The following is a 25,419-nucleotide window of genomic DNA, read 5'->3' as shown; positions in this document are numbered from 1 at the left end:
TGTCTTGCTCTGATCAGGGTACTGAGAACTAAACTTACATTTGAAAGGGACAGTTGAAAATTAACAGGTGGTGTCTCACAGTGCAGTCGAAGCAGTCAAGGGTTCCTCTAACCAATTGCGCAAAACATTGTCATATTTTTTAGGACAACCCCTATTCATGTATGTATCTTTGTATAATGGGAGACTATTGTTGACTAATTGTTTCCACCGGGAAAGGGACGGAGGAGAGGACTTTTTCCACTGCATAGCAATGTTCTTTCTAGCGTAGAATAGGAGCAAACTGATCAATGTTCTTTTGGCAACAGTCGGCACTATGGCTTCAACCAGGCCCAACAGACAAACCTCCATGAAGATTTGCACAGAGGTAGAAGCAACCAGATCAAATCAGAACCAGTACCTCAGTCCAGGATACCCTAATCATAGGGCAATGCCAAAAGATGTGTGAAAAAAAAAAAAAAAAAAAAAAAAAAAAAAAAAAAATCACCCGGCGAGGTACCACACCTCCAACATTCCGATAAAACATATGGATTTATCTTGTGAAGCCGATGGGGAGTGAAATATGCTCTGTGTACGATTTTAAATTGTACAAGGCGGTCACGTATGGAGACTAAGGATCTAAAAGGAAAGTCCCAGGCATCGTTACACAATGTAGGAATATCACATAGCCATCGAGTCCAGAGCCCTTCAAGAGAGGGCAAGGACCCATCCTCCATGCACGCAAAGTAGTGAGCATAGAAGAAGTAGTCTTATGAGGGGCCAGTGGGCCTCTAAAGATTAGAAACTTGAGCACCTCCAGGGACCCGGTCACTGCAGCCTCCAGAGTCGTGGAGGAACTAAACAGATTAAGGCTGATCCAGCAGGCCACAGTCATCAATTGAGTAGAGAGGAAATATTTGTGACAGTCAGGGAAGGCCAGACCACCCTATGAGTAGGGACGCATCAAAGTGCTCATCTTGTATCGGGGAGGCTTGGAACCCCAAAGGAAGGAGGAAAAAAAAAAATCTGATTTAGCGTTACAAAAAAGGACTTTGGTATCTATTGAGGGGAATGGTGGAGTAGGCAAGTAAATTTGGGAACAATTTTCATTTTGATCAAGTTAATGCGTCCTAATAGGGATAAAGGTAAGCTCTCCCATGCCTTCAACTTGGCCTTCAGCCCCTGCAGGACCGGGAGTACGTATACTGAAAGAAAGTCTGAAGCTCGACAGGAGACCAGTACCCCCAAATATCAGAAAGTATCCACCCACTGTAAGGGGACACTGGATGAGGCTGTGGACCTAGCCGCCTGGTCAATCGGAAACAGTAAGGACTTAGATCAGTTTACCCTAAGCCTGGTGACAGTAGCAAAAAAGTCTAAAACCTGTAGGGCACCCTGCAGTGATGGGCCTGCGTCACTTAAGAGTAACATATTATCTGTGTAAAGAGCAACCCTCTGTTCCAGTAAGCCAATACGAAGACCTCTAATAAGTGACGATGTGCGCAAAGCCTCTGCCACCGGCTCAATGGCTATAGCGAATAACGCGGGAGATAGAGGGCCAGACCTGTCTAGTTCCCCTGTGGAGCCGAAAGATCACCGCCCAATCTCAGAGGCATTAGGACAGGCGTATATCACTTTGAGCCACTTTATGAAAACTAAAGGGAAGCCCATTCTACGAAGCGTTTCCCACAGAAAAGGCCACTGCACCGTGTCATAGGCCTTCTCTATGTCCAGCAAGGCCACCACCCGTAAACCCATGTTGAGGTGTTGCACATGTATATTAGTTTGTAGTCTACGGAGGTTAATAGCTGTGGCTCCATGATGCATGAATCCTGTTTGATCTGAGTCTATCCCCAAAGATAACAATGGGTATAGTGTAAGGGCAAGTAGCTTCATAAGTATTTTAAAATCATTGTTTAACAAAGCAATGGGGCGGTAGGCGGCACAGGATTTAGGATCCTTAGGGGACTTTTATATAAAAGAGTCAGATGGGCATCATACATACTGTAGATGCAGGAAGCTTAACCTCTGTTAGATACTGGGTATATAAAGAGAGTAGTATTCATGTTTGAATGTGAGTAAGGGACTTTGGATTGTAAGCTCCTTGGGGGCATGGACTAAGATATCTGTAAAGCGCTGCGTAAATTGTCTCTGTAGTTCCTATAATAAAATAAATAATAAGATCATGCCCTTAATTAACAAAAGGGACGCAGACACAAGGAGAGATGGAGCTGCTAGCAATGTTCCCTCTGTTCATTCCTGCATAGCTGAAAGCAAGAGGGAGGATGAAGGAGGAAGGTGGTTAGACCTTTGCTGCGGTTAACAGCAGGGCATATAAGCAGAGAAAGAAGCTCTAGCTGCCTATATGCGGGCTCTGCCTGTGTATAGTGTTCACTGCACAGGAAGAGAGAGGAATGTGAGATTTCTGCCAGATCACAGGCAGACAGTTCACAACCTGTACACCAGAACCAATCTGGCCAGGATCTGTGGCAGTTTTCTATATTCAAAACTGCCACAATCCCTTTGTTATTTAGGTGTGGAAGCCTTGCCAGTTTCTTTGTCACTCTGAAATAGAAACTGACCAGGATGGCACAGATAGACCTTGACTAGATATATATCTGTTTTACCTCTGTCCAGTTTCCTACACCATTATAATGGCGCAAGAAGCTTTCATTCCCTCCACTGTGTCAAATGCAGAAAAGCAGACAATGCCAATGTTTTCTAGGGAATTTACCCACTCAAGGTGGGTACACTTTTCCAGTGAGCCAGCGATGAAAGCTATAAGCTGCTGATGCCTGTGCATCAAGCCCAAACGTTTGTGGGGATGTCTTATTAGTGCCCAGTAACGGTATCAGAAATGTGGTCTAGAAAATGGCTCTGGTAGTTATGTTTCAGGTGTTTTCTACCTCGCTTTAAAGGTCACAGGTGAGAATCATTTTTTTACCCAATGGCCAATTACCTACCTGTGCAGCTGGCTGGAGAACACCACTCGCTAACCTTCAACTGTCTGTAGTACTTGTATAGAACAGTAGCTAAAAAGTGTTATCTAAAGCCAAAACCCATGCTGTTCTGGAAACAGGAAAGTGAGGACATTGCACAAACAAGGTAAATTAATTGACAGTTTAATTGTGCGTTCCTGGTGAAATAGTACACTAACAGTGTGCATGGATACTGGACTTGTGCTTTGTCCTGTAACGGATCTCCTTCTCGCCCTCTTCTCACTTCTTCCATTCTTTCTTCTCATAGTCCCAGTTGGAGGAGAAACCTTGTATGGGTCCCACACGCATGTCCAACATTCTTTGGGCCTGCATGGCCTTCCAGTCGTCTTCGAGGGTGTGCGGGAGTTGAGGAAACACTGTTGGAGCAGAGAAGGAAGGAAATGGTTGAAAGTTTAGGTAGCCTAAAGAGAACCTAAAATTATATCATCCAGTTTATCCTTCTTAGTTAATCCTTTGAGAGTCCCTGGCCTGTTAAAAGAATGCAAGTAAAGAGGTCTGACTTCGGCAGCTAGAAACTTGGTTCTGGTCAGTGACCAAGTGGTAAAGCTGTTGGTTAACCATGAATGTCAGGGAGCTTCCAGTGTCCAGAGTGAAATGATAGCTACTTAAAGTCCAATTGACATCTTACACGTTTTTATCTCTTTTGTGGTTTTCCGTAAAGTTTTATGAATGTAAATGTAAGGATTTTTGACCTATTCTTGCTTATACAGTAACTGTTTTTCAATCCTTTTTCTTTTCATTGAAAATGCTGCTTCCAGCCTTCACACTACAGTGCTCTGTGCTGGCAGGGCTGAGTAACAGCCAAGCCCCTCATCATAAGAGAGTCTTATCACAGAAATGTATTGTAGAGAAGAGAAGGAGGCATGTAATGCCAGGACTGTTATGGAGTGGACTGGCTCTGCCTATGGTGTAGATTGGACTGCACAGTTATGTAATGCACAACTGCTATAGAGGGTAAGTGGAGGTAGGACTATGAAAGTGGCAGTTATTAGTATCTGTTTGCATATATATTTCTGTAATTGCAATTTCTTAACTGGCAACCAGTGTGGGAATCCAGTAGTATTTTAGATGCAACTGGAAGCATTCAATGCCAATGTTATCAGGAGATAAGTGGAAGTATCATTGCCACTGGCCTTTTGTACTTATGCATCTCATAATGTAAAACTATGGCCAAAGGGTTTGGGTAGAGTGGAGAAAAGTTAGCACTGTTTTTATTACCGTGTTCCCATTGGGAAGATTTAGCTTTTGCTAACTGTAAGTCACCATTTGCTGGGACAGGTAGTATGTCAGAAGTATGGGATTCAAACAAAACAAACATACTTACCTAGGTTAATGCAGCATTGATCTGATGCTACATCTGTCCTCCACCGCCTTAAAGACCGAGAGCTGAGCGTTCAAAGACCACTGATCGCTTAGGTCTCTGTTTTTAGTGTCAGTCACTGGCTCGCTGCTCTGCCCCTCCAGTGCTCACTGAAGCGCTAGGCTGTGGAGGGGGCAAAAGTTGCTGGCTGGGTCTCAGCAGCGTGCTGATAGGCTGAGCCAGCTGCCGGTCAGGCATCTGGGTGGATCCTGACATTAAAGTCGGGACCTCTCAAGAGCCTGGACTGGATGTGTGACATCAGCTGGCAGCGGACTTTAGCCTGCTGTCTGTCAAATATGGATCACAGAAGTGCAGAACTAAGTGCACTCCTGTGACCCACAAGACAAATGGGGCCAAAAGAGCTTTGGCTCTACATCTCCTTTAAGGCTTTAAAACCTACTGGCTCAATCCACAGCCTATAAAAGAAAAAAAAAAAAAATAATAGAGCAGGCTACATTATATAGCCAAAAATCTGTTGACACCCAGCCATCACATCTATACAAGGTTGTTACCAGCAGCAGTGTACATGAAGCCTTAAGTCAAATTTTTGGCTACTGAAAGCTAAACATCTAATACCATGTGAGCTACTTCATTCTCCTTCATTACTACGTTATATGGAGGAATGGGTCAGTATTCACTACCATGGTACGCACCATGAACTCTTTGCCACCAGACGATAAGAGCTGTGACGCCGAAGAAAAAGAAAACGCCACCCATTACACTCTTCCATTCATTGTTCGGCTTATTCAGCTCTGCGTATGTCTTGTTGAATTTTATCCGATAAACTGCATAAAAAAAAAAAGAGGAAGAAACAATAAGAATTTCGATGATGATCCTTGATGGATTGTTAAAGCTGATCTTTGGGCGAACAGTAGATCTGCTTAACAAAAACTACCCTTCAGTTTACTTATAATAGCTTAGCCACCCCCTGGACCTCCCACATACTGCAATGCTGTGACCTAATAGAACATGGTCCAACCCCACCTTATCCTGTGATTGGATAATGAAGGTGCCTACTCCTGTTTACATTTTACACTTTGCTATAACCAATTAGGTTCTGATTGGCTCAAAGTGCTGCTCTGCCCCCTTCTAATCTAAATGCTGTTGGGCAGGGGAGGGCTGGAGGCTGATAGCCTCCAGGCTAGAATTGCTTGATTTGTTTTGTTACCATCTATGTTCTTGCCATTTTCCCTTAACTTCCTGTCCCAGAGGCAAATGGAATCTTCCCAAAAAAAAAAGGCGAGACGGCAGTGTTGTCTTAACAGATATTTGAATTGTTTTTCATGTTCTGCTTTTAAATTCTGTGTTTGTGCGTACAATTTTTGAATGTATAAAATGATTGTGGTACATTACGTGAAATCTTTTCTTCTTGGCTCAGCTGCTTCCAGGGCCCCTTTTCCTTTTCTTTAAGGGACACTTCCTGCGCACTCAGCGACTCCTGGAATGGGATGTCGGGTAAAGGTAAGGCGCGATGGTCATGATATACTGGCCTTGTGTAATATGGTACAGCATCTGTCCAACAGAGAGAAAACACTCCATTACCCTTTATTTTGTGTAATAATCTTATATACTTTAATCATAGAACTAGCTTAATCAAAGTGCCCAAAAAAAGACATTTGTGGTGTTTCTTCCAACAAATCAGATTTTCACATTAAACTGGTTGCGAACCTTAGTGGTGGAAGCCTAAAGTGGTTGTAAACCTCTACAATGAAAAATGGACAAAAACATGAACCCTCTATATCGAAGATCTCCAGGGGGGTTAGACTGTGGCCATTGGGAGAAGAGAAGGTCCAGATGTCAGTGGAAGAAAACAATGCCCCATCTTTGGTGCCATTGTGAAGAATTGTGCCACATCGCTAATGTCATTGGGAGGAATTGTGCCCCTTCATTAGGCTCAGTGGGGGGGGGGGGGGATTATGCTCCATTGTTGGTTTCAGTGGATGAAATTGTGGTAGTAAACAATGCTCCATCACTGGTGTTGCAGAGAGGAACAGTAACCCAACATTGGCATCAGTGGGAAGAATTGTGCCACATTATTGGAGTCAATAGGAGAAATAGAACCCCATTATTGGAGTCAATGGTAGGCATAGTGCCCCGTCATTGGAGTCAATGGAAGGAATAGTGCGCCGTCATTGGAGTCAATGGAAGGAATAGTGCGCCGTCATTGGAGTCAATGGAAGGAATAGTGCGCCGTCATTGGAGTCAATGGAAGGAATAGTGCGCCGTCATTGGAGTCAATGGAAGGAATAGTGCGCCGTCATTGGAGTCAATGGAAGGAATAGTGCGCCATCATTGGAGTCAATGGAAGATATGGAGCTGCATTATTGGAGTCAATGGGAGGAATTGTACCCCATCATTGGAGTTAGTGGGAGAATTAGTACTCCATCTTTGGAGTCAGTGGGAGAAATAGTTCCCCATCATTGGCGTCAGTGGGCGATATGGTGCCCCATCATTGAAGTCACTGGGAGATATGGTGCCCCATCATTGGATCTAATGGGAGTAATTGCACCACATCATCAGGGTCAATGGAAGGAATAGTGCTCCATCTTTAGAGTCAGTGGGAGATATGGTGCCCCATTATTGGAGTCAATGGGAGGAATTGGACCCCATTACTGGAGTCAGTGGGAGCAATAGTATCCCATCATTGGAGTCAGTGGGAGATATGGTGCCACACTATTGGTGTTAGTGAGAAGAATGGTGCCCCATCATTTGTGTCAGTGGAAAGAATGATGCCCCATTGTGGGTGTTAGTGGGAGGAATAGTGCCCTGTTATTGGTGTAGATGAAGGAATAGTGCCCGGTCATTGGTGTTGGTGAAGAAACAATGCCCAAAGGGCCAGATGAAGTCAAGCAAAGGTATGCATCTGGCCCTTGGGCCACAGTTGGGAGATCACTGTTCTTTAGTGTGTTCTTTCAATATATGGCACCTAGTGTGATTTTTGTCTGCTTTCTCCTTCCTTTATCTGCACGAGTTACTTCTGACAGCTTATGCCATCATGGGAGATGGCTCCCCCCCCCTCCTTTCCTCCAGCACACAGCAGGGGATTGACAGCCTCAGCTGTGCATGTTTCCCGTGAGAGATTGTGTAGAGGAGATATGTCTATTCGCTCCACTCAATTCTCAGATTACGCTCAGCTGTGTGCTGTGCAATTGGGTAACTTTGGATCCCCACCCCCTGCCTTATGGAGCTCAGAAATGCGGTGCTTTAGGAGGCTGTGAAGGAGAGAGGGCCGCAGATAAAACGGTGCAATATAGGAAGATTTGTTTCGTCTCTGTGTATAGTCTAAGGCAGCCACTTCACTGGATATATGCAAGGGTTCACAACCACTTCAAGTAGGGAATGGTTAGAACATCTATCGGGTTAAACGGGATAAATACATGTACACACAACGCAGCCTGTAGATGTGGACTGCCTCATTGGACTCAATGTAGTTTATTGGCGTATGCATTTTGCAAAACATACATAAAATTGTACAGGTGTGAACCAGGCCTTAATTGATTATGGCGTGAATAATTCTGCATAGGGAATTTAGGGTGTCAGGTGTTCCGCTTGAAATTATGGCCGGGTGATCCTACTGCTGGAATCCCCAAGAAACCACACAAGCCAGGGGGTTATTTAACTACCGTTTGCAAATGCGTGCGGACTAAACCCCTGTTAGACAGGTTAATTCGGTTGTCTGCGAGCTGGTTGGTAAGTAGGCTTGGGTTTTTTCCTGGGCATTCCCCGGGCTTTTTTGTTACCAAGGTAAAAAGGTTGGAGCGAAAAGCAGATCCAAGGCTTTCCCTTTCAATTTCTACTTGCGTGGTCCCTTTCCATACATGTAGTGACCTTGGAATTCCCCACTGTTGGACTCTTTTCTGTTATACTGTTATGTTTTTTTTTGTTTATGTCTGGTAATCTTAGGGAGTTTTCTTGCGTTTATTGTATTTTATGAATTTCCCTCATTAATTCTAAAGCATTCTTGTTAACGGTTTGTTTTACTGTTGCACATTTAACAGTGCAGACATCTTTACCATAAGATAAAATTCTGATATTGAGTAATACGAATTATTAAAATTTTATCATAATAACTAAACCTTAGAGTAGTATTAGACCCTCAGTGTTTATTAGTTTAACACAATGAGCCCATTAACATAAAAGAGTTGGATAGTGCAGTGGTTCTCAACCTCCTCAAGTACCCCCAACGGGCCGAGTTTTGGGAACTTCCCTTAGATAAAATAGCTCTTATCAATACCATGTCATTGATATTGATTTAAGGCAGCTGTGCAAAGTAAAGGAAAACCTGAAAAATGACTTAGGTTGAGAACCACTGGGATAGTGGATAGTGCAGGAAGAGGTTTCTGGTGGTTTGGTCTCTCCAGGAGGCTGGAGGGCACTGTGGGACACTGTTAAATGTTGAAGGCACTCTGGGGGACCCTTTAGGTTCTACTGCAGGCTTGTGGGTGTCACTGTGGTAGGGATTCTGGATGAGTTTAGCAGACTTGGTGGCCTTGTAGGGGATGATGTTTCTGGAGGGGGTTCTCTCCAGGAGGCATCAGGCTTTACAGGGGCATCTGTGGGAGTCTGGAGAGCACAAGGGGGGACGGGGAGGCACTGTGGGACACTATTAAATGTTGGAGTCACTATGGGGTCTCTTGAGGCTCTATAGCAGGCTTGTGGGTACTGTGGGAGTCTGGGTGACACCGTGAGAGGTTAGGGGCCTGGTAGTACTGTGGGGGCTTGAAGTTCACTGCCGGAACTGTGGGATATTGGGAGGTACTTTGGGACGCTGTTGGATGTTAGAGACATTATGGGGATCTAAAAGCTCTGCAGCAGGTTAGGAGGCACTGGGCACTGTGGGAGGTTGGGGGCACTGTGGTGTCTGAAGGCTCTCAGGGCTTCTGGGGGGCACTGCAGGCAATTGTGGGAGTTTAGGGACACTATTGGATCTGAGAGGCACGGGGGTAGGTTAGTGGAACTGCAGTTGACTGGAGACCCGAAAGGAGGGTGGCACCGTAGGGGCCTAGGGCTCTCAGGGGGGAATGGGAGCACTGAGTGGTTGAGGTGCGCTGCAGGCAATTGTGGGAGGTTGGGGACACTATTTCATCTGAGAGGCACTGTGATAGGTTAGTGCAGTGGTCTCCAAACTGCAGCCCGGGGGCTGGATGCAGCCCTTTGCTTGCTTTTATCTGGCCCTTGGGGCACCATTTTCCTCTCAATGACACCAACAATGGGGCACAATTCCTCCCAATGACACCAACGATGGGATGCTATTCCTCTCACTGACACCAAAGATGGGACAATTGTTTAATCCCACTGACATCCAGACTTATTCAACTTCCAATGGCCACAGTCTGGCCCCCCCTTAAATCTGAAGGACAGTAAACTGGCCATTTGTTTAGAAAGTTTGAAGACCCCTGGGATAGTGGAGACCAGAGAGGAGGGAGACACTGTAGGGGCTGAGGGCTCTCATGGAGCCTGCAGGCACTGTGGGGGTTGAAAGGCACTGTGGGAGCTGGGAGGCACTATGGTAGGTTAGGGGATCTGCAGCTGGCTGGAACCCCAGAAGAAGGGAAGCGGTTGTCCAGCAGTGAAACCAGTGGTTGAAGAGCACTGATTTATAATACATGCACCTGGAAGCTTCATGTTTGGTGGTTGTCAGATTCACCACTTTATAAATATGCCAATGTGCCTAAAACCTCTAAAACAAATCAAAATGAAACACGGGGGAAATTTTTTTTGGGTTGACCTCACAGTTTTGCCCTGGAAATATGTACTAAAAATGACAGGAGAACACCACTCCCTATAAATATAACCTGAGAAAACTTTTTTTACTAGTGAGCTTCAGCAGTACCAGAGTACCTTTATACAATTGCAATCTGGATTCTGTAGCATATAGGAAGTCCTTCTAACCTCATTCTGTATTCATCTTGTTTATTCAAGGTGACTTCATCCTCAGGTCACCTTGTCCTTCGTCCAATATATATTGATCCTTGTCTCCTGTGGTGTCCTTTTCCTTGTTTGATCCATTGACTTTCACTCCACTGACGGAGACTGTCACGTCTTCCAGGCTTATATATTGATTCACGTGAGTTGTCAGATTCCTTCTTACCTCATTCTGTGACTCACATTTCATTTCAGGCCATGTGAACCTCGAATCTCACTTATGTCATTACTGTACATTGCACACATGTAATGTACATTACACTTACCTGAGCTCTCGTGGCTGTGGGCCGCACGTACACTGGCAGCTCCCAGCAACCTCAACTTGGCCAAAAGGGGCGACCTCTGTGCAAGAACTGATAACATCTGCAAAGGAGGACAGACCATCACAAAGGGTCTCATACATGGGGAAAAAAAGTAAAAAAGAAAAAAAAAAAAAAAAAAAAGCGAAAAAAAGAGTTTGCATTTCCCATTAAAACGAGAATGACGGCCGCACACCGATGACGTCACCGAAGTAACCTAAGCAACTTCATTGTAGGCCCAACAAACTACATTTTTTTTTTTTTTTTATGCAGACATGGTAAAATCTGCATTTTTTGCTGGAAGACAACACTGTAAACCCACCAAAAAGTATATATTTTCTGAAAGCAGAGACTCTGGAGAATAAAATGTAGTTGTAATTTTTTATGCTGCATGTGATTTGTGTAGCTATTTTCAGGAAAAAAAAAAAAAATACACTAAAATGTGTAAAATTGGATACAAACACAATATTGATACCCAATTTTGGTAAAGTGTAAAAGATGGGGTTGCGTCAGAAAAAAAAGGCTATACATACAAAACATGTAAAAAGACTATAAATTGTGCACACCCGTGAAATTGCACACAAACAAGTGTACCCAAAATTTTCCATAGTTGATGCCTTTATCAGTTTAAAGTTTTCTTTAAAGCCTCAAGGTTGTATGCCCTAGGGGTAGGCAACCCTCGAGACTCCAAATCCCATCATGCCTCTGCCTCTACGAGTCATGCCTGTGATTGTCAGGGTCTTGCAATGTCTCATTGGACTTGTAGTTTCAAAACAGCTGGAGGGCCGAGATTGCCTACCCCTGCGCCGGGCCTATTGCATTCTATGCATTAAGGTAAAAAAACCTTCTCTGCTGTAGGATCCCCCCAGCCCCCTTTACCTGAGCCCGATCCGAACCAGCGATGTGCATTAGAGCAGCAGCTCTCACCGCTGTCTCCCTCCTCATTGGGCAGATTAATAGCAGCAGCCATTGGCTTCTGCTCTTGTCAATCAACTCCAGTGACAGGGGGGCGGGCCTGAATCCCACTATCCATGTCAATGGACGCAGCAGCAGGGGCTCGTGAGCGAGCATGCACAAGTGCCCCCATTGGAAGCAGATTCTCGTGGGGGCACTGGACAGATAGGAGGAGCCGAGAGCGCCGGCGAGGGACCTGAGAAGAGGAGGTTCGGGGGCCCCTCTGTGCAGGTAAGCATAGAGATGTTTGTTATTTTATGTTTTTATTTTTTATTTCCTTTAGAATCCCTCTAACGATGAAGTATGCCCCTGGAATTATTGCTCTCATTCTGACATATGTGTTGCGCAATTGATGCCTACATGCACGAGCTTGCCCTAAGCTGCGTGTAAATATGGGGTATGCACTAGATTAGAGTGCTTTAAAAATTATATATATATTATATAAAGTATATATATATATATATATATATATATATATATATATATATATATATATATATATATATATATATATATATATATATATATATATATATATATATATATATATATATATAAACTTTGTTTACATTTGTTTTACACTTTTCAATTTTTTTCTGCTTTATTGCTTTCACATGAGGGTTAACAAGCCTCCTATGTAATAGCACTGGGCAGGTTTTACCTATGGAGACATCAGGGCTCAATTAGACCCCCCAATGTCTTCCCTGCCTTCCAAGGCAGCTAATCAAGCACAGATTGTGCTTGAGTAGCTGCATCCTTGGCTACACTAGCCGAGGAAAGACAGCTGTGATCCCAGAAGTGATGTAATACATGTCCCTTCCAGGGACGTCACAGAAGGGATCAGGGAGCAGATGTTGTTTGATCACCTCCTGCTCTAACTGTAGAAACAACTCCCCATGGTCCCGGGAGAAACTGGAGGCCCAGGAACAACTGTAGGTGCAGCCGGTGGGGGGGGGGACTCACTTTTTAGAGCTAGATTAAAGGTGATCAAGAGGCTCCAGAGCTGCCTGATCACTTATCTGAAAAAAAAAAATGTTAAAGTCAGTACAAAGCTCACATCTGCAGCAACTGTGGGCTTGCTTTAACCCCTGGTCTACCATGCCATTTATAAGCGACACCTTGGTAGACAGGTGGTTAAATGTAGAGACAAGAGACCACCCCCCAGAGGCCACCCTTGTCTCTGATTTAAGCCAGTATGGGTGAAACGCGTTAGGGTGGAGCAACTTTAGGGCAGGATGATTGACAGTTTGTTTGACCTACAATAAAAGTTGCTTTTGTGTCAGTGGTGTGGCAAACTATTCTTTTGATACTTGGTGGATTAAGTGAGGACATGCAAGCACCTGGGCTTTTTTGGGTCTGTAGTGGATGGGGTGTGCATTCCCGTGCAGGCAAATATGGCCCACCCACAGGTGTATGCTTAAAGAGGAGCTCCAGTCTGAACAAAAAAAAAAAAAAAAAATTAAAAAGTCAGCAGCTACAAATACTATAGCTGCTGACCTTTAATATAAGGACACTTACCTGTCCAGGGATCCAGCGATGTCGGCACCCCGAGCTGATTCTTTAATCAGCCTCAGGTGCAGGTGCCGACATCTTCACTAAGGGAAACCAGCAATGAAGCCTTTAGGCTTCATAGACAGCCTCCTACTGTGCATGTGCAAGCTGCGCCTCATTTTCTGAATGGTCCTGCTGTCTTCTGGGACCTCTGTGCATACCAGAAGGCAGTCAGGAAGGAGGAGGGGCCAGAAATACTTGGAGATCGCCACAGCTATCTTACCTGGAAGTGGGAGCGGGTACCTGTCAAAACCAGGTGCCCCCCCCCCCCCCCAAAAAAAAAGTGCCAAATTTGGCAGTGGAAGTGGTGCAAACAAGCGGAGTTTCCCCTTTTGGGTGGAGCTCCACTTTAAGTACACCAGTGTGAATGAGCCCTACTGAAACTTTGAATAAAACTTGAATGGACTTTCTTAGCACTGACCAATTTTACATCACACTTTCTATATGGGAAAAACCGCAAGGATGCTTGGGGGTGTGTCTGGGAATTTCTCCCCTAAATCACAAACAGGAGTTCTCAGATTCTGTAGTATGTGAGGAAGGTTGATACTCTACAGGAATGCCTGGACCAACAATGAAAGTGTTAGGCAGGCACTGCTTGGTCCTTGTCAGGGTGCTATCTGCACTTTCTTGCACTTGTGTAGGTTTCCTCCGGGTATTCCAGTTTCCTCCTACACTCCGAAGACAAGTTGGTAGGTTAAATGGCCCTAGTATGTATGCAAGTTAAGGAACTTTAGGTTGTAAAACTATATACCCCGACCCGCGTCATGCCGAGCTCTATACCCCGACCCGCGTCATGCCGAGCTCTATACCCTGACCCGCGTCATGCCGAGCTCTATACCCAGACCCGCGTCATGCCGAGCTCTATACCCAGACCCGCGTCATGCCGAGCTCTATACCCCGACCCGCGTCATGCCGAGCTCTATACCCCGACCCGCGTCATGCCGAGCTCTATACCCCGACCCGCGTCATGCCGAGCTCTATACCCCGACCCGCGTCATGCCGAGCTCTATACCCCGACCCGCGTCATGCCGAGCTCTATACCCCGACCCGCGTCATGCCGAGCTCTATACCCCGACCCGCGTCATGCCGAGCTCTATACCCCGACCCGCGTCATGCCGAGCTCTATACCCCGACCCGCGTCATGCCGTGCTCTATACCCAGACCCGCGTCATGCCGAGCTCTATACCCAGACCCGCGTCATGCCGAGCTCTATACCCAGACCCGCGTCATGCCGAGCTCTATACCCAGACCCGCGTCATGCCGAGCTCTATACCCAGACCCGCGTCATGCCGAGCTCTATACCCAGACCCGCGTCATGCCGAGCTCTATACCCAGACCCGCGTCATGCCGAGCTCTATACCCAGACCCGCGTCATGCCGAGCTCTATACCCAGACCCGCGTCATGCCGAGCTCTATACCCAGACCCGCGTCATGCCGAGCTCTATACCCAGACCCGCGTCATGCCGAGCTCTATACCCCGACCCGCGTCATGCCGAGCTCTATACCCCGACCCGCGTCATGCCGAGCTCTATACCCAGACCCGCGTCATGCCGAGCTCTATACCCCGACCCGCGTCATGCCGAGCTCTATACCCCGACCCGCGTCATGCCGAGCTCTATACCCCGACCCGCGTCATGCCGAGCTCTATACCCCGACCCGCGTCATGCCGAGCTCTATACCCCGACCCGCGTTCATGCCGAGCTCTATACCCCGACCCGCGTTCATGCCGAGCTCTATACCCCGACCCGCGTTCATGCCGAGCTCTATACCCCGACCCGCGTTCATGCCGAGCTCTATACCCAGACCCGCGTTCATGCCGAGCTCTATACCCAGACCCGCGTCATGCCGAGCTCTATACCCAGACCCGCGTCATGCCGAGCTCTATACCCAGACCCGCGTCATGCCGAGCTCTATACCCAGACCCGCGTCATGCCGAGCTCTATACCCAGACCCGCGTCATGCCGAGCTCTATACCCAGACCCGCGTCATGCCGAGCTCTATAGCCAGACCCGCGTCATGCCGAGCTCTATAGCCAGACCCGCGTCATGCCGAGCTCTATAGCCAGACCCGCGTCATGCCGAGCTCTATAGCCAGACCCGCGTCATGCCGAGCTCTATAGCCAGACCCGCGTCATGCCGAGCTCTATAGCCAGACCCGCGTCATGCCGAGCTCTATAGCCAGACCCGCGTCATGCCGAGCTCTATAGCCAGACCCGCGTCATGCCGAGCTCTATAGCCAGACCCGCGTCATGCCGAGCTCTATACCCCGACCCGCGTCATGCCGAGCTCTATACCCAGACCTGCGTCATGCCGAGCTCTATACCCCGACCCGCGTCATGCCGAGCTCTATACCCAGACCTGCGTCATGCCGAGCTCTATACCCAGACCCGCGTCATGCCGAGCTCTATACCCCGACCCGCGTCATGCCGAGCTCTATACCCAGACCTGCGTCATGCCGAGCTCTATACCCAGACCCGCGTCATGCTGAACTTTTGTAAGCTCATTGATGGCAGGGACTGATGTAAAACTCCAGTATATAAAGCTCTATATTTACGGCGCTATGTAATAGTGTTAATTGATTAACTAAAAAATTATTACCTGTTCGTACTTTTATGAGCCAGCCAATCCAAATCCACTCTAAGAGCCAGTAGTCACTGGCAGAAGCGGACTAAAACCGGTCCCAATCTCTGGCTACCTGACTGGTGGGATTTCTATAGCCCAGATCTAATATATCAAATGCCTACTATTCCGATTTCCTTGGACTTCCTGGCACAAAGACATTCTGTTCCTGATTCTCATTTTATAATTTATAGTCCTTGTTCAGCGCTGTTCCTCCCTGCATCACCTGTCATTGAGTTTGGGGACGTGTACTCGGTGCCTGTAGCATGGGAATAAATTATCTGTTCCCATCAGCTGTTCCCAGTAGGCTCTACTCCCCGCCTGAGCGCGGCGCTGCGTCTGTGCCAGTTCTGCAAATTGGCATCGGCACTATAATCCTGCATTACTCTGACCTCTGGGAGCCGAGAAAGGACAAGACGTCCCCTGCTGAAACCTCCACTGCAACTTTTTCCGTTAAAATTAGAGCGTTAGCTCTATGGGACAGCGCCTACTGGAAGCTTGTTTTTAATTTTGTTGCATTATCGTCTTTCAGAAACAGCATTACATAAGTGTTAATACAGGATTTAAACTCGATATTGGCAAAAAAACAAACCCGAAGAAAAAAAAAAAAATGTTATTTGACGTCAGCTGACGAATACCGAGAGCCTTCGCTTTGCAGAAGGCCTTCTATATTCCAGACAAGGGGGTCTTTTATGCAGTGTGACCGGTGGTCTAGCTAGGGCAAAAGGGGAGGCCTTGTCTTCTTCAATGTCGCAGCGGCAAAATATCACCCTAATAAGTTAAACCCCGAAGCCCCCACTCTTAGGGCGAGACCCATCGTCGGCAATTATTCTTGAGGGTCACCCGATTGTAAGCCCCCCCCCCTTAGGCCTTGCAGACACAATACTCACAGTGACCGGATTTTGAGCCGCACAGACTGCAAAATGGACAGAGAGAGAGAGAGAGAGAGAGAGAGAGAGAAAGGCTCAGAGGATCTGGGAGGGCAGCCAGACACAGATTTTGGGAGAAAGCCAGAAGAAGGGCATTCTGGGACACGCAGCGTGAAAGGGACGCCTTTGGTCCCCCCCTCCTCTTAACCTGTTAGATGCAGAAAATCAGACTGAAGAGGAAGAAGATGTTATATTCATGATTTACCTCTCCCCCTTCCTAACGTTTTTCTGCTTTTTTTTTTTCTCTGAATTATTCAAGCCGCATCTTTCATTCGGCGATGCAGAAGTAAATCGGATTAGTCGTTTTATTTCGCTTCGCTTTATTTAGTTTCCCGTAAATGCAACTGAAATTTAAACGCAGCCTGCTTTTCATCTATTTATTATGCTCACAGATAGACGGCGTATTAGTAGAATGTTGCAGATCATTAAAATGCAAGATTCATTTCTGATCCCTCAGGATGGGGGGGGGGGGCTGAGTGCATAGATGACCGCACAGAGGGAAGGAGCCTTTCTTAAAGGGACACTATTTTTTTTTAAGGCCATGGCTGGTGGGTGGTGGTAAAAACATGGTTAAACCCATTTTTTTTATCTCCCCCCAATCACTCCCCATTAAGTGGCACTATTCTTCCACCGACACCAAAGGATGGGGCCCTAGTCCTCCCACCGACACCAAAGGATGGGGCCCTAGTCCTCCCACCGACACCAAAGGATGGGGCCCTAGTCCTCCCACCGACACCAAAGGATGGGGCCCTAGTCCTCCCACCGACACCAAAGGATGGGGCCCTAGTCCTCCCACCGACACCAAAGGATGGGGCCCTAGTCCTCCCACCGACACCAAAGGATGGGGCCCTAGTCCTCCCACCGACACCAAAGGATGGGGCCCTAGTCCTCCCACCGACACCAAAGGATGGGGCCCTAGTCCTCCCACCGACACCAAGGATGGGGCCCTATTCCTCCCACCGACACCAAGGATGGGGCCCTATTCCTCCCACCGACACCAAGGATGGGGCCTTATTCCTCCCACCGACGCCAAAGGATGGGGCCCTATTCCTCCCACCGACACCAAGGATGGGGCCTTATTCCTCCCACCGACACCAAAGGATGGGGCCCTATTCCTCCCACCGACACCAAAGGATGGGGCCCTATTCCTCCCACCGACACCAAAGGATGGGGCCCTATTCCTCCCACCGACACCAAAGGATGGGGCCCTATTCCTCCCACCGACACCAAGGATGGGGCCTTATTCCTCCCACCGACGCCAAAGGATGGGGCCCTATTCCTCCCACCGACACCAAGGATGGGGCCTTATTCCTCCCACCGACACCAAGGATGGGGCACTATTGCTCCCACCAACACCAAGGATGGGGCACTATTGATCCAACGATGGGGCACCAACTACGCAAAAACGTGGCTGACCCCCCTTTTTTTAATCTCCCCCCAATCACTCCCCATTAAGCTGCAAAGGCAGCGGACAGGGGTGTATACATGCCATGGCCGTGATGCTCGCATTGCGGTGCAGAAAAAATACCCCCCCCTAGAGTTGCCACCTCATCCCTTAAAACCCGAACACCTTTGAATTACACAGGTTCTGAGGGTAATTAAATACAGATAAAGCACCGAGTTAAATTACCACCTTAATCAGCCACAGAACCGTGTAATTATTATTATTATAGTGTTCAGGTTTAGAGGGATGAGGTGGCAACCCTACTCTCCCCCCCAGTGTATTCCTTGGGCAGTACCGCCTGTGACCTATTTAACTGCTGCAGCACAACCACGTGCTGCAGGGGGGAATGCTGTGGACTCTGGTGTAACGGGGAACTCTGATGTAAGGGGGCTTCTGCTCACCAAAACCCCCACTTATATCAGATTTCCCAGCATTTCCCCTATGGGTTCCCAAAGCCCCCTTTACATCAAAGTCTGCAGAGTACCCCTTACATCGGAGTCCCACTTACCTTAGTGTACTCCCTCACTCAGAGAGAGAAGGGAGGGAGGGGCAGACTTCAGTCACAGACATTGGATGCTGAGCTCACTCACCCAAGGATGGAGCTTCAGGCATCAGCACCTTTCATGCAAGATCTATCTGCCGGTTGCTGGGCTTAAAATTTCCTGCCCACATATCCTTTCTCTGAGGAACAGCATGTTGTGGATTGGAGTGTGGATGGGCAGACACAGAAGAGTAGTGGCCAGAGGAGGACAAGCAGATCGAGTCCTCTCTCCTCTTCTGTCTGTGGGGGGGCTGTGCTGCCTCTGGCTCATGCGCACACCTATGCACTTGATGGTTGTGGTACCCCGGTGGTTGCGGTACCCTGGTTACTTGGGGAGCCACAGTGTGATCTAAATAATGTGTTTCAGGCGATCTGAAACTTGGACACATCATTCAAAACCTGAACTGTCCAGGTGAATCCAGGACGGGTGGAAACCCTACCTGTACCCTTTATGGTCAGTCTATGCTTTGGGGGTAACTTGTACTTTATCTGATCAGTTTAGGCTTAGCCTATACTCTGCCAGGCTGCTTCTTAGCTTCAGGCATGTACTGGCCATCGGGACTACAGGGAGTTTCCCGGTGGGCCGATGGCTCAGTGGGCCGATTTCAGTGACAGTGGACCGCCGCCTCCCTCCGGTCCTCTGTCCCCCCGCAGTGCTCACCTCCTCTCCCTGGCTAGTTATGCAGCGCGCCTGAATACAGACATGATGCTCAGGAGTCAACACTGAGAAGCTCATCATACGATCCGGAAGGAGGGCGGCCTCACTTTCCTGCCTAATCTTGTCCCATTGGGGGGGGGGCGCCAAACTGATTCTTTGCCCCAGGTGAAATAATGTCTAGCTTCCCCACTGGTACTGCCTATAAGAGAAATAATGTAGAACGGCTAATGGCTAGTGGGGGGGGGGGGGCTTGGGTGGCAGGCCGGGGGAGGCGGGTTTGTCCAGCCGGCATGGGAGAGACCTGTCAAAATGGGCCAGTCTGGATGAAGTCCAGGGCCAAATTTTTGTCCCAGTCCAGCCCTGCTTAGCTTGGTCTATCTTATACAGCCCATTCATAAAATACAAGCCACGCAGTTCTATCTGCTTACAGACAAAAACAAAGGCTTAGGCCTCATGCACACATAAACACGCGTATGTTTGTTTTTTTTTTTGCCCCTGCATGTTGCCCTCTATGTCCATGCACAATAGGCAGAATAAACCCCACTCCCGGCACGTCCCAGAGCAGCAGCGTTTTGGCAGAAAACCAGCTTGACGCGTGTAAACGTGTAGTAACGCTAGGTGCATTTAGCGCTCGAGCGTTGAAAAATGAATTTCAGTGGCCAGAATTAATGATTATTCCAGCCAACTAAATGAATGAACACCCAAGCGATTGACACGCCTAAACGCCGCTGCCAGGAGGAAAAGCATCTAGGAAAGATGGCCAACGTGTCCAGTGTGCATGAGGTCTTAGTGGACAAAAGTCACCATGTGCATATCAGTAGTATGTACACAGTATAGGTTGGAGAGAGGAGTATTGGGACGCCTGCCTTTACACGCACATGAACTTTACCCACTTAATGACGACTACAGCGCGGCTCCATAACTCTGGGAGGGTGTACTATGATGTCCTCCCAGAATCAGGCGCACACACACTATGACGCCGCTCCGTCATTTGAGCATTACGGTAAATGGCCTCTGATAGCGGCCGTTTATGATGTGATTGCTCCGTCAAATGAATTAGCGATCCCTTGTAAACAAACCGGCGTCATGTCCAGTTCCTCTCTATGTACAGGGAGAGGGGAGAGATCGGGTGCAGCAGTGCTGTGGGCTGGATCTGTAGTGTCCACAGCGCTGCTCTGTGACAATTCGGGGACTCATCCATCCATCCATGCTCAGCCATCCCATTTATAATCAGCAATAGTCAGCCATCCATCCATCTATCCAGGCTCAGCCATCCATCCTCAGCAATACTCATCCATCCATATTCAGCAGTACTCATCCATCCATCCATCCTCAGCAGTACTCATCCATCCATCCAGGCTCAGCAATACTCATCCAGGTTCAGCCATCCATCCATACTCAGCAATACTCATCCATCAATACACAGCCATCTATCCATGCTCAGCCATCCCATCCACCCCTATCCATACCCAGCAATACTCGGCCATACCCAGCCATCCATCCCATTTATAATCAGCAATACTCACCCATCTATCCATGCCCAGCCATCCATCCATACTCCGCAATACTCATCCATGCTCAGCCATCCCATCCATACTCATCCATCCATCCCCATTCATGCTCATCCATGCCACATCAGTGCCTCACAAAAGTGTAATAAGATGTCAAATTAGATGTAGAATTTATGCTCCAAGAATGCCTGACGGTGCTCCCTGCATGTTGGGCCTCTGTATGTGGCCACGGTGTGTAAAAAAGTCTCCCACATGGGGTATTACCATACTCAGGAGGAGTAGAATGTATTTTGGGGTGTAATTGGCGCTATGCATATGCTGTATGTGAGAAATAACCTGCTAATATAACAATTTTGTGAAAAAAAAAAAATCTTGATTTTGCAAAGAATTGTGGGGAAAAAAATGAAAACTTCAAAAAAGACTCACCATGCCTCTTACTAAATACCTTAATGTCTGGAATGTCTACTTTCTAAAAAGGGGGTATTTGTACTTTCCTGGCTTGTTTGGGTCTCAAGAAATGAGATCAGTACATCAGGTGTGATCAATTTTCAGTGATTGGCACCATAGATTGTAGACTCTCTAACTTTCACAAAGACCAAATAATATACAGAGATTTGGGTTATTTTTACCAAAGATATGTAGCGGTATAAATTTTAGCCAAAATTTATGAAGAAAAATTACTAATTTGCAAAATTTTATAACAGAAACGAAGAAAAATGCATTTTCCAAATCATTTGGTGGAGGGGGGATTATGGTGTGGGGTTGTTTTTCAGGGGTTGGGTTTGGCCACTTAGTTCCAGTGAAGGGAACTCTTAAGGCGTCAGCATAACGAGACATTTTGGACAATTTTATGCTTCCAACTTTGTGGGAACAGTTTGGGGATGGCCCCTTCCTGTTCCAACATGACTGCGCACCAGAGCACAAAGCAAGGTCCATAAAGACATGGATGAGCAAGTTTGGGGTGGAGGAACTTGAATGGCCTGCACAGAGTCCTGACCTCAACCCAATAGAACACCTTTTGGATGAATAAGACCCCTTTCACACTGGGGCGGTTTTCAGGAGTTTTAGCGCTAGAAATTGCCTCTGCAAAGCGCCTGAAAACCGCCTCCCATTCATTCCAGTGTGTCTTTTCACACTGGGGCGGTGCGCTTGTGAGACATTCTGAAAAGACCTGCAAGCAGAATGTTTGGGGCAGGTTGGGAGCGCTGTATTTAGCTCTCCCAAAACGCCCTGCCCATTGGAATGAATGGACAGCGCTTTAAAAGCACCTTCAAAGTGCCGCAAAACGTGAGTTTTTAACCCTTTTTCTTAGGTTAAAAGCGCCCCACTAGCGCCCAAAAAGCGCTGCAAAAGCACCGCTAAAATGAGCTGCGCTTTACTAGTGTGAAAGCAACCTTAGAGTGAAGACTGCCAGCCAGGCCTTCTCGTCCAACATCAGTGCCTGAGCTAGAGAGGGTGGGCCAATGCAATATTGAACCCTACGGACTAAGACTGGGATGCCATTAAAGTTCATGTGTGTGTAAAGGCAGGCGTCCCAATACTTTTGACAATATAGTGTATGTTTGAATCGTCCTTTGGAGCAGATTATAAAAGTACCACTATGGCTGGGAATGGAACGCTCCATTTTAAGCCCCAAAATTCGAATCCAGTTTATAGACTGTACAGGCTTTTAGGATAGAAATGTGGGAGCCGCCTTTGTGCCCCTCATCCTCACCCTTCATACATGACTTACAGGCTCAGCTGTCCTGATGATGATGATGATGATGATGATGATGATGATGATGATGATGATGATGATGATGATGATGATGATGATGATGATGATGATGATGATGATGACAGCCTTTTCCGGGTCAGTAGAAACGCAAAGATCGGGTGACTTGATCCCTATGTAGAACATGCTCCACTCACACACTCCATATTCACTTCCCTACAAATGAGGATCATAGGAAGCCTCAGCTGAACTATTCTTTAGAACAGAGGTCTCCAGAATGCGACCCTTTGCTTGTCTTTATTCGGCCCTTGGGGAACTATTTCATCCACTGACACCAACAATGAGGTAGAATCCCTGTGACTGACATCAGCGATGGGGCATAATGCCTGTCAATGATACCAATGATGGGGCACTATTCCACCCACTGACACCAATGATGGGACACTATTCCTCCCACTGACACCAATGATGGGGCACTATTCCTCCCACTGACACCAATGATGGGGCACTATTCCACCCACTGACACCAATGATGGGGCACTATTCCACCCACTGACACCAATGATGGGGCACTATTCCACCCACTGACACCAATGATGGGGCACTATTCCCCACACTGACACCAATGATGGGGCACTATTCCACCCACTGACACCAATGATGGGGCACTATTCCTCCCACTGACACCAATGATGGGGCACTATTCCTCCCACTGACACCAATGATGGGGCACTATTCCACCCACTGACACCAATGATGGGGCACTATTCCACCCACTGACACCAATGATGGGGCACTATTCCTCCCACTGACACCAATGATGGGGCACTATTCCACCCACTGACACCAATGATGGGGCACTATTCCTCCCACTGACACCAATGATGGGGCACTATTCCTCCCACTGACACCAATGATGGGGCACTATTCCTCCCACTGACACCAATGATGGGGCACTATTCCTCCCACTGACACCAATGATGGGGCACTATTCCACCCACTGACACCAATGATGGGGCACTATTCCACCCACTGACACCAATGATGGGACACTATTCCTCCCACTGACACCAATGATGGGGCACTATTCCACCCACTGACACCAATGATGGGGCACTATTCCTCCCACTGACACCAATGATGGGGCACTATTCCTCCCACTGACACCAATGATGGGGCACTATTCCACCCACTGACACCAATGATGGGGCACTATTCCACCCACTGACACCAATGATGGGGCACTGGTCCCCCCACTGACACCAATGATGGGGCACTAGTCTTTCTGCTGACACAATGATGGGGCACTATTCTTCCCACTGACACCAACAACAGTGCATTGTTTACTCCCATTGGCCCTAGCCCTGCCCCCCCCCCCCCCCCCCAATCATGATTAGACATTGTTATCTGTGTGACATGCATGTATATTTTTATCTCCTGGTGATTGCTGTGCTTTATATTCTTTTATATGTTGATCACCACAATAAAGATTTCGGACATCCTTTCCGGAGTGTGCAGCCATTCATCCATTCTGAACTGGCCCTTTGTTTAGAAAGTTTGGAGGCCCCTACTAAAATGCTAGTTGCCTGGCTGTCATGGTGGGCTCAGAGACTTTAGTACTTTCCTAGTCACTGAACTGGAACAAAATAGGCAGATTGACTCTGACTTTCCACTGACTTCACTTGCTAGCCCAGTGATGGTGAACCTTGGCACCCCAGATGTTTTGGAACTACATTTCCCGTGATGCTCCACTTCACTGTAGAGTGCATGAGCATCATGGGAAATGTAGTTCTAAAACATCTGGGGTGCCAAGGTTCACCATCATTGTGCTAGGTGATTGTTCCAGATGACTGATTTAGAAAGGACTAGCTGGAGACCGTTGAGTAGAGATGGGCTCGGGAGTGTTCGAAAATCCCACCTGCCCGATCCCGCCAGGAAGCCGACACTGCGCACCGCTAATCACAGGCACTGAGGCATTTCCCAGCTTCCTGGCGGGATCGGGCGCGTGGGATCCCGAAGACGCCGCGCCTATCTCTACCGTTGACCAACGAACATATTGGGAAGTTCAGATTTAAAGCCCTTTCACACTGGGGCGGCGTCGGCGGTAAAACGCCGCTATTATTAGCGGCGTTTTACCGTCGGTATGCGGCCGATGGCGGGGCGGTTTTACCCCCCCGCTAGCGGCCGAGAAAGGGTTAAATACCACCGCAAAGCGCCGTCCCATTGATTTCAATGGGCAGGAGCGGTAAAGGAGCGGTATACACAACGCTCCTTCACCGCTCCGAAGATGCTGCTGGCAGGACTTTTTTTACCGTCCTGCCAGCGCATCGCTCCAGTGTGAAAGCCCTCGAGGCTTTCACACTGGAATGAAAGCAGCGGCACTTTCGGGTCGGTTTGCAGGTGCTATTATTAGCGCAATATCGCCTGCAAACCGCCCCAGTGTGAAAGGGCTCTTACCAAAACCATGTAATACAAGGGCCTGTCTGATTGCACACAAATTGAAACTCTTAAGGTTTGACCTCATATTATATGGTTTTGGTAAATCTGAAGACAAAAATCTGCAGAAAATCTAACAGTGTGTATGGGGGTCTAAGGCTGGCCATACATTATGCAATTTCCTTGTCCAATTTTCCTTTAGATTTACCAAAACCATAGAATGAGGTCAAAACTGAGCAACTTTCAATTGTATCCAATTAGGCAGGTCCCTTGCACTACATAGTTTAAGGTAAATTTAAAGGAACATTGTAAAAGAATATTGAACATGTATGGCCAGCCTAAGGCCTCTTGCACACTGCAGCTTGAAAAAGCTCAGTACCACCCTAAGCCATCTTATGATCAACATGAAAACGTCGAGCGTTTTTAAATGATCCTCACTCCAAATTCTTTAACCACTTCAGTTCCGGAAACATTTTACCCACTTCCTGACCAGGCCATTTTTCG

General features: G+C 47.5%; 1 protein-coding gene across 2 annotated transcripts; it reads right to left on the bottom strand.

The window, feature by feature from the left end:
- Nucleotides 1-3,078: 3,078 nt before the first annotated feature.
- COX4I2 (cytochrome c oxidase subunit 4I2) lies at nt 3,079-16,703 on the bottom strand. Of its 2 annotated transcripts, none has more exons than XM_073607320.1 (5): nt 16,573-16,703; nt 10,527-10,623; nt 5,689-5,847; nt 4,989-5,120; nt 3,079-3,331 (listed from the first exon to the last, which is right to left on the bottom strand). In XM_073607320.1, the coding sequence occupies exons 2-5, from the start codon at nt 10,621-10,623 to the stop codon at nt 3,195-3,197; spliced, it is 525 nt and encodes a 174-aa protein (XP_073463421.1). In that variant the 5' UTR covers nt 16,573-16,703; the 3' UTR covers nt 3,079-3,194. The 2 variants fall into 2 exon arrangements, with proteins under 2 accessions (XP_073463421.1, XP_073463422.1); XM_073607321.1 differs by lacking the exon at nt 16,573-16,703 and adding an exon at nt 12,477-12,495.
- Nucleotides 16,704-25,419: the final 8,716 nt, after the last annotated feature.

Source organism: Aquarana catesbeiana, linkage group LG12 (assembly GCF_042186555.1).
Source record: "Aquarana catesbeiana isolate 2022-GZ linkage group LG12, ASM4218655v1, whole genome shotgun sequence".
Taxonomy (NCBI): domain Eukaryota; kingdom Metazoa; phylum Chordata; class Amphibia; order Anura; family Ranidae; genus Aquarana; species Aquarana catesbeiana.
The sequence above is the reverse complement of the archived record's forward strand: the minus strand, read 5'-3'. Positions and strand labels throughout refer to the sequence as shown.